Below are 10,312 nucleotides of genomic sequence, written 5' to 3' on the forward strand. Positions count from 1 at the left end.
AGTATGTTTAATGAATCAGATGTATTCGCTTATTATTTTTCAAAACTTTATTTTTAGGCATGCTATTACCAGATTCAGCATGAAAAGCTCACCTAACATATTTGCCTTATGTAGAAGACTCGCCTGAATTTTTATTCATCCTCCCTGAAATACTTAAAATGAAAACAGAGACGTCAATCTGTGGATGCAATTTCTAAAGCTTTCAAGTCAGAAAAAAAAAAGCAAAGATGTCAGATCAAAGAAAAAGAGATCAGATTTGGAAAGCAATTATTTTTTGAAGAAAATGTTACGTAGATCTCAAGAAAGAAAAATACCATCCAGGACACATGCTGCTTTTGACACAGAAGAAGTTGAAAATGTTGTGATTTTGAAGGACTGAAATGCACTACGGAACTACTGTATTATTTTTAAATGAAGCTGCCTAGGTTTGTGTGTCACGGGGAGAAAAATAGTTGACACAAATAACCTTCTTACTAAAAAAAAAAACAGTTTGTGAAAAAAAAATCCTCTCTATAAAGTTATAAAGTACAAGTGCTTGCGTGAAATCGAGAGCTGTTGGATTTATTAATTCCAAAGTGTTAAATATGTGGGAGCTGATATTTCTTTACTTTTTGGGGGGGAGGGAGGGGGAGGTGTTAAGGGGAATTTATTATTTAACATCAAGGAACATTGTAAATGTCAGCACTGAATTTAATATTAAAAATGTTTACAGAACTCTTAGTTCTTCTAAGCCTTGATGAACACACTTTATAAGCTACATTTGGAATGGTTTACCTAACAACATTACAGAATGGACTTCATGTTACAGAATGATAAAACTGCAATCTTACTAAAGATATGCTCTCAGCATTGAAGTATTATCATTATGCGATTTGGAACTGCTACATCTGCAATGCCATTTGACAGAAGGAAACCACATTACCAGCAACTCTCTGTCATTGTTCTTGTTAATTTTTTTCTTTGCCTTGTATGAGTAGCTCTCATTCTGGATAAAACAGGTGCTGTTCTTTATTATATCAGAAATGCTCCCCTGGTTAAATTCAGTGAATAAGATTCAATGCAAATAACCTCTGGACATCAGAATCATGCTTGTGTGTTAACTTCTTTTATTAAAAATGGATTTTTTGTTGAACTATAATTATAAATGAAGCAATTTTCATAATAAAAATACTACTAATTCTGTCATTCTTTTGTTGTAATATATAAATCCCTTTTTGGAAATGTTTTACAATCATTTCAGTATTAGTTTGCCGCATTAAGAATAACAGAGTTGGAAGGGACTTTGGAGGTCTTCAACCCCCTGCTTAGGCAGGAAACCCTACACAACTTCAGACAAATGGTTACCCAATTATCTTGTTAGAAACTTCCTATGTTGGAGCATCCACAACTTCTGGAGGCAAGTTGTCCCACTGATCAATTGTTCTAACTGTCAGGAAATGTCTCCTCAGTTTTAAGTTGCTTCTCCCTTTGATTGTCCTGCCCTCAGGTGCTTTGGAAAATAGCTCTTCTTTGTGGCAACCCCTGAGATATTGGAACACTTTAACAGCATAGTTTGCTATCCAATCATTAAAGTAAATAAAATCAATCCTAAAGGATTGTTTTCTGTTTTGAGACTCTTTGGGGTGTAAAGCTTCTTTTTTCAGGAGCAGTGGGATGCCCACAAAGGAACACAACCTGTTGTGGCCCGGCAAGAGCCATTGGTGCTGCCGCCAGACTCCGACAGCGAGGGGTCTTATGAGTCGGCCCTGGAGGAGGTGGAGGACTCTGGACAGGGTGCCGACTCCAAGCAGGGCGAGGAGAGACTGGTTGGCCACCAGGTGGCGCCGGAGCCTTGGATCAGAGGGAGTGATCCGGGAAACACTTGTGAGTTGTTTCGGGATGCACGCCGTCAAAGGGCTACTCGGCGGCAAGAACAACTGCGTAATTATATGAGATGATTATGCTCAGCTAATGCTTATTAAGATCCTCTCCTGATTATAAAAGAGACTGCTTGTGCCACGCCCTTTTGCAGAAGTCAACGTTCACGATTAGGAGAAGCCAACTTGGAGAATTGGTTTGCTGTGAGAGCTTGTTTTGCATTGGCCTAAGTTTGTAGGACTTGCTGCCAGAGTGCTTATCTCTTTGTTTATTTTGGACTTGCAGCCAATGAGAGTCTGGACTGATTAAAAGTATTCTTATTTACGTTTGCTTGTGGCTTTCGTTCCTGGACAGAGAAGGGGACGGGGTCAGAACACAACCTATTTTGGTTCATCCCCATGATAGGATCTCCTAAAGCCTCCAAAAGGTGTCTACCAGCTGCCTGTTGCATTATAGCACTATCAGATGTACTGTGAACTTTAAGAATCAACATATGTAGCCACTGACCACAAAAGATTTGAGCCATTTAAGGACATGGACTCACCAAAATTTACAAAGCTGCGAAAAAGAATCACATGTAATTAACCTACCTATTATTTGTAGCATGTTTTGATGGCACCTCTGTTTGGTCAATTTCATTTTTTGATTGTTGTCCTGCTTCCAAACGTAGATCAAATGCCGTCACTGTTTAATCAAATACAGACACAATGGAAAGGGAGAACTGGATATCTTTTGCACCCTGGTTATTCATTGTTCTAATTTCTGAAATCTCCTCTGCTGCAGAGAGCCCAAGAGAAACCTAGAATTTTCCACCACTAAATATCAGGTGGACAAAGCAGATGTTCCTAGTGCTGCTCTCTAGAGCACAAGGACCACCCTACTGGGTTGATGGAAACCCCGAGAAATTAACAGGAATCCCCGTTTCTAGTACAGATCATTTCTCAGGGGAACCAGGGTAGTTTTGGTGATGAAGCTAGGTATGAAACTAGAAGGAAATGATCCTGGAAAGCTGTTTCATTTCAGTACATCTGAGATTTATTGCGTGCAATACTATCCACTCTTATCATTTTAAGCAAACAAGGAATCTTAGGAATTGATAACAATGTATGAGCCAAGGAAGGAATCAAGGAGGGGAGCTTTACTAGCAAGTTCAGGGCTGTGTTTCTTCTAATGGTTGCAGCTACTTTAGCTACATTGAGCCTTGTTTACATTGAACAACATATACACTAGTAATTACATAGTTGACTGTTGTGGCCCAGCAGGAGCCGTTGGAGCTGCCACCAGACTCCGACAGCGAGGGCCCCTATGAGTCGGCTCTGGAGGATGTGGAGGACCCTGGGCAGGGTTCCGACTCCGAGCAGGGCGCAGAGAGGCTGGTTGGCCACCAGGAGGCGCCTGAGCCTTGGACCAGTGGGGAGGAGACAAGGGAGTGTGAGCCTGAGGTCAGCAGTGAGTTGTTCCTGGATGCACGCCATCGAAGAGCTAATAGGCGTCAGGAACAGTTGCGCAAGTACAGGAGGTAATTGCACTCAGCTGGTGGTCATTAGGCTCCTCTCCAGAGTATAAAAGGACTGCTTGTGCAGACGCCCCTCTTGCAGAAGTCAACGCAGGAACTAATGTCGGAGAACATTATTGTGAGCTTGGCAGGCTGGATTGCTGCCAGGGCTTATCTGTGCTGGATTGCTGCCCAAGCTTGTCTGTGCCGCTTTGCTGTCAAGGACCTGTCTGTCTGTTAAATGCCGTAACTTATCTTTGGCTCGGAGTGTGTGTTGGTGTGGGACGAGGGGGGGGGGGGCAGAACAGTTTACTATATTGATCTCACTATGATGTATAGCATGTAATATTGTTAAACTGAATTCCGCTACCAGCCAATTTTGCTGATATAATCTTACAGGAAAGAAGCATCTTAAATAGCAAATCTCCTCTGGACATCATGCTTCTAGGGACTGAAGGGAGTTTGTCTAACATCAGAAGTGCCACCTTTCCTACTAAAGTTTGAACTTGACACTATATCTAACTGATACACCTAAAAATATATGTCTTTCTCCCTTGTTGGGAAAAAAATATTTCCACTTGAAAGGCTCCTCTCCCTTCCTGTATTCTTTAGAGAAGCAAGGTTAGGGGCTGAGTAATCTGAGTTACTGTATATACTCGAGTATAAGCCTAGTTTTTCAGCCCACTTTTTGGGCTGAAAAAAGCCGCCTCGGCTTATACTCGAGTCAGTGAAAAATTTGCCCGAAATGGAGGAGAAAAAGGGGTGGGGCCATGCCGCTGGGTGACACTCGTGAATGGCCCAGTGCCCCTGTGAGTTTCCCCTCCCTCTGTGTCAGTTTGCCGCGCAGCGCGCACCGCACCATCCCCCCTCCTCACGTTCTAATGTAATGCAGGGCTGTCTTACGATTCCCCTTCCTCCCCCTCCTGCCGCTCTGCAACGATGTCCCACCTCCTCCTTGTTATGGCAAGCAGCCACATAACGATGTCCCACCTCCTCTGGTACAGTGATCCAATGATAGGAATCACTGTGCCGTGTGTCATAGGAGGCGGGACATCATCATCACAGCGGGACATCAGTATCATGAGGTGAGTGAAGTATTTCATTGAATACACTGCTAGTTTACTGTTTTTCTTTGAAATAAATATTCAAAAACATTATTGGTATCTATTTTTATTTTTGAAATTTACCGGTAGCTGCTGCATTTCCCACCCTAGGCTTATACTTTTCCAGTTTTTTGTGGTAAAATTAGGTGCCTCGGCTTATATTCGGGTCGGCCTATACTCGAGTATATACGGTACATCTAAAAATATATGTCTTTCTCCCTTGTTGGGAAAAAAATATTTCCACTTGAAAGGCTCCTCTCCCTTCCTATATTCTTTAGAGAAGCAAGGTTAGGGGCTGAGTAATCTGAGTTACATAATTTCTATACGTAAATCCCTTGTACTTCCTTTCAGCTTCAGGCACTCAAATCGCTCCTCTGTCTCTGTCAGATGGTCCCCTTCACTGATCTTCTTTCAGTTGTGATCTGTCATCTTATAGTATTAGCTCTGGACAGCTAGTCTTAATCAGGCACACCTAGCATATTTCCTCCGCTCTATTTTCCTCAGCTACCTCTTCCATGGTACCCTCCAATTCGAAAAGAAAAGAAAGGAAGAATGTTTTAAATAAAGGTTCGAAAAAGGGACAGTCAAAATGATCGTGCTTCCTTCCTTCCTTCCTTGTAAGAAGATTCATATATATCCTGCTCTACTCCTGAAGTTTTTCATCAGCAGAACAATTGAAGGGAAAGAGGCAGCTACTTTGATTTGGAAAATCTGAAGACAAGGGACCGCATATTTTATTCCAGGTTGGCATTATTTTTGCTCCTTGGGTACTGTTTTCTGGAATTTTCTAACACAGTTGGATAGCTTTCCCTACTGTTGACTGCTTAGTTAGAATGATATCTTGTGTTTTATTGGATGAAAGGATTTTAGACCAAAGGCTCATTTAATTGCAGGCAGTTTCTAACTAGGAAAAAAACCCATTTTAGCAAATTGAGTACCAAGAAATTAGTTAAACTTTTATCCAGAGACTCCCCTCCCCCAAATATTAATTTTGGAACTATCATATGATGAATGAAAGAATCCCATCAGGATTTTTTTACTTGGTTCTGTATGAGTTTTGATTTGTAGGATGTATAAAAGAAAATCTCAAATGTTCTTTTACAACTTTCCATATTTAATATTTAAGTAGGGAGATTTTACATATATAGCACAGAGATATTTGAACGAAATATCTGGAATTTGTAAAGAAAAAGAAAAGAAAAAGAAAAACTACATGGCTAAAATTTTCTTTGTGCCATAAAATGTTGTGTTATACCTTTTGAGATAATATTGATGTAGCCTTTTGTTCGCTGCTCTTCATTTCCAAATAATATACACACAAACATGGACTTGTGCGTATACATATTATTCAGAAATGTAGAGGAACAGAAATTATTTTGTGTTTTATTGGATGAAAGGATTTTAGACCAAAGGCTTATTTAATTGTTTGCAGCTTCTAACTAGAAACAAACCCATTTTAGCAAATTGAGTACCAAGAAATTAGTTAAACATTTCTCCAGAGACTGTGATTTCCCTCTCTCCCAAATATTAATTTTGGAACTATCATATGATGAATGAAAGAATCCCATCAGGATTTTTTTACTTGGTTCTGTATCAGTTTTGATTTGTAGGATGTATAAAAAAAAATCTCAAATGTTCTTTTACAACTTTCCATATTTAATATTTAAGTAGGGAGATTTTACATATATTAGAGCACAGAGATATTTGAACGAAATATCTGGAATTTGTAAAGAAAAAGAAAAGAAAAAGAAAAACTACGTGGCTGAGATTTTCTTTGTGCCATAAAATGTTGTGTTATACCTTTCCGAGATAATATTGATGTAGCCTTTTGTTCGCTGCTCTTCATTTCCAAATAATATACACACAAACATGGACTTGTGCGTATACATTTTATTCAGAAATGTAGAGGAACAGAAATTATTATTATTTTTCTAAATATCTAGACAATGTAAGCTCTGTGTGGCTACAACAGCAAATCCTCTTGCTTTCTTTTTTAATGCAATTGCTCAGCTGTTGGCTTCTATGATTGCAACTCCAGAAGGCAGTGGTTGTGTTCAAGACATATTTACATTTTCCAGAGTTGAAAACACCAGCTATTTTTCCTTTTGAAAATGCAATCCCTTCTTTTGATATACCTGTCGTAATTTTTGATATATCAGTTGGAATTTTACCTTGAAAATCAGGCTTCTATTGCATAACACATCAAACTTCACTATTGTAAATTGAAACAATTGTCCATTTGTGTGGTACATCTGCCATTTCCTGGCATAATTAAAAAGAGAAAGCTTTCTTCTTATGGCAAAGACACGCAGGATTAAGGTTAATGCAAGTATAATAAGGTTTCATTTGAACTCACTTCAAGATTTTTAAAAACTGGCTTCATGAATGCAAACTTGTTTAATGTAGAAAGGCATAACATCAACCTTTTAAAATCAAGGTTATTAAATATAAAGAGATATCTATGAAAAGTTGCACCTGCTTAGCTATATTGAACTTCAGTTAAAACTTTAAATTAAATGATTAAGCACTTAAGATATAAAATATTAAGAATTATTTTAGGTTATTAGAGAGCTTTTAGTTCTCTTCTGATTATCGTTTGTGAACATTAAACTAAATGTTCACTAATTATAACCAGAAGAGAACTAAATGCTACCTAATAATCTAAAATATTTCTCCCTCTTTTATAGCTTAAATATTAGCAACTCCTATCGAAAAGAGCCTTCATCTTGCCAAGAAAAAAAATGCATTTAATTTTATCTTTCTTGAGCTGAATGGCCCAAAAAGCTGCTCTGATTCTGAGATCTAGGAAATACTGCTGAGATACTTAGTTCCCTTTGCGTATTTGACTGAATTGTTCAGCCAGGAAAGTCAACAGAGAGAAGCCAAAAAAGGCAGATGGCATCTCCCCTTTTTATGTATGTCTAGGTCAGTGACGTGTGGTGAGGTTTATGGCTGGTGAGGCACTGACACAGGGGTTTCAAATTTTTTTAGACTTGTGGACTTCAACTCCCAGAATTCCACAGCCAGGCATGCTCAGTTCCGATTTAAAAGTGACAGCATTTGTTTTTCTCCTTTGCAAAATAAGTTTTCCTTCATTCTTTTTCTTCTCCCTCCACCTCCTTCCTCCCTCCCTCCCTCCCTCCCTCCCCCCCCTCTCAAACAGACACACGCACAAAGAGAAGTTGGACCCTCTCTCACTCACTCACTCTCAAACAAACACAAACACAGAAGTTGGATTGGATATATTTTCCAATGGCTTGAAAACAGCTCCTCTGCCATACACCCCTCCCCCAATTCCCCTGCTGCCTTCCGATCTGAGCCTTTGATTGCAGGTGGAGCCACGTTGCCTTTTCAAACTTGTAATCAGTGAAGCTGGGCTTATATACTTTTATCCAGCTGTGTGTGTGTCTGTGTTTGTGTGAGTTTGAAAAGGCAACGTGGCTCTGCATGCAATCAAACTTTTTGAATTCCTCCCCCCTCCCCACACACGGACCTTTTCCAGCTGTTTCAGAGAGGATTTCAACTCTGCTCTTGCCTGCCATCATGAAAAGAAAAAAAATGTAAAAGGAAAAAGGCATGAGCTCTGAGGTCAGACTGAGCTAGTTGATCCAAGAGCCTCTAAAAAGCCTCTTAAAAACGCCCTCTACAGGAGGCAGGAGGACCATGTGCCTCAGGAATTTTTCGGCTTTTAACCCTTGCTTAATATTTAAGATTTAAGATTTAATTTATTTGTATGCCGCCCTTCTCCGGGAGGGACTCAGGGCGGCGAACAACTCAAAAGGGGAAAGGGGATACAAACACAATACACGTAATTAAAATACACAAGAGTCATACAGCCATACAGCCAGGTTTTGACGGCTTTCCGGAAGGCCTGGAGAGGGGTGAGGGTCCGAATCTCCGCGGGGAGTTCATTCCAAAGGGCCGGAGCTGCAACAGAGAAGGCCCTCCCCCGGGTGGTAGCCAGATGGCATTGGCTGGTAGACGGAACCCGGAGGAGGCCGACCCTGTGCGATCTAACGGGTCTGTGGGAGGTAATTGGCAGCAGGCGGTCTCTCAAGTACCCAGGTCCAATACCATGAAGGGCTTTATAAGTTGCGACTAGCACTTTGAAGCGTATCCGGAGACCGATCGGTAGCCAGTGCAGCTCGCGGAGGATAGGTGTAACGTGGGTGTACCGAGGTGCACCCACAATCACTCGCGTGGCTGCATTCTGGACGAGCTCTGCTTAGCTCTGCTCGAGTGATCATAAAGTCAGACTAAATGTGGCACCTCGTTCTCCTGCCGCCCCCTGCAGAGGGCACTTTTTAGAGGCTTTTTTACACAGTTAAGCAATAAGTAGAGTCATCCACTGTGACTCTGGCAGCAACTAGCTCAGCCTTTTTCCTTTTACATTTTTTTTCTTTTCATGATGACAGTGGTAAGGCTCTGCCTCCCCTGACTGCACGTCCCTGGTCTAGGTATGCGTAAAAAAACTTTGGATCACATACTCATGGCAGTCATTTTAACTTTTGGGGATCCTCCGTGGATACTTTTATAAACTGCCCCCCTTTGTCTTGCTTTCTCTTGTTGGCTCTTTCTCAATCAGAAGAGGGGAGCTGCCCTTGGTGCAAATAGTATAGCATTGGTTGAGAAACAATGATCTGATTAAAGCTGCTGTCGGATTGCTGGATTATCTCAGTCATCTGTGAAATGATGTTCCAAACCGTTGTAGTGAGATTAGGGGAAGAAATGAGGTACATGTGAAAGAAAAGCATTTCACATTCCCAGCAGGCTTCACTCAGGGAAAGAATGCCATCTTATTATTTATTAATATTGTCTGCCATTTAAACCCCGTTAGGCATTATTCATTTGAATAGTTATACCTTGGATAAAGTTGTACGCATTTATGCATTAAATTAATTTCCAGAACTATTGTTCTGCTTCTTTTTCTATTGTTTTATTTCGTTTTGTTTTATTTATTTTATTTATTATTTTCTATTCTATTCCACTACAGAACATTGCAAGCCAAAACAACTAGACACAAAGACAAATTTTCTCTTGTGCCATCATTCTGCTGAACGGTTCCACCACAAATGCGTGCACAACAAAAGCGTGCCTGACTAAACCGCGGTGTCTAAAGTGCGGTAACAAAACCGCGCGACGAATGAGCGACTAATTAGCCCTAAAGCGCGCCGACAAAAGCGCGCCGACAGAAGCGCGCTGTAACGTAACCCTAAACCGAACCCTAAACCTAACCCTAAACCTAACCCTAAACCTAACCCTAAACCTAACCCTAAACCTAACCCTAAACCAGGGCTGGGTTTCAACCGGTTCGCACCGGTCCCTGCGATCCGGTTGGTCGCCGAACCCGGAAGTAAGTAACTTCCGGGAACGGCGAAGCCCCCCCCCCGCGCGCCCGCGCGCGCCCGCACACCCGCGCCCGCTCCTTACCCGTTTTTTTTGAATTTCGCGCTTTCCACGCATGCGCAGAACGCCTGCGCGATCCTCCAGGAGCAGCTGGAGCATCGCGCAGACGCTAATACGCACGCGCGCGCCGCGTGCGTGCGTGAGGACACCGCCGGCCTCGTTCCAACCGATCCGGTTGGAACGGGGCGAGAAACCCACCCCTGCCCTAAACCTAACCCTAAACCTAACCCTAAACCTAAATGTAAATCTTACCTTAAATTAAATCGTGCTTCTGTCGGCGCGCTGTTGTCGGTGCGCTTTTGACATCGCGGTTTTAGCGCCACGGTGTTGTCGGCACGCTTATGACGTTCGCGCTTTTGTCGGGTCACGCTGCTGAACACCTAATTCCCACAGCACTGTTTTAAGTCTAAGGATATTTACCCATGTAGTAGGGCTGTATTACTATTATCCT

The 10,312-nt window shown here is 41.6% G+C and overlaps 1 protein-coding gene across 1 annotated transcript in view; it reads left to right on the forward strand.

Annotated features, from left to right (window-relative positions):
* The window catches only part of ALS2 (alsin Rho guanine nucleotide exchange factor ALS2), a 65,676-nt gene extending 64,491 nt beyond the window's left edge, over positions 1–1,185 (forward strand). The window contains exon 34 of the mRNA XM_087707088.1: positions 58–1,185. Within this exon, the coding sequence (XP_087563214.1) occupies positions 58–96 (39 nt within the window). The 3' untranslated portion in view covers positions 97–1,185. The remainder of the gene's footprint in view (positions 1–57) is intronic.
* The last annotated feature ends 9,127 nt before the right edge of the window (positions 1,186–10,312 follow it).

This window comes from Thamnophis sirtalis, unplaced genomic scaffold (genome assembly GCF_051295495.1).
Source record: "Thamnophis sirtalis isolate CommonGarterSnake01/CBP01778 unplaced genomic scaffold, rThaSir2_p1.2 scaffold_1, whole genome shotgun sequence".
NCBI lineage: Eukaryota > Metazoa > Chordata > Lepidosauria > Squamata > Natricidae > Thamnophis > Thamnophis sirtalis.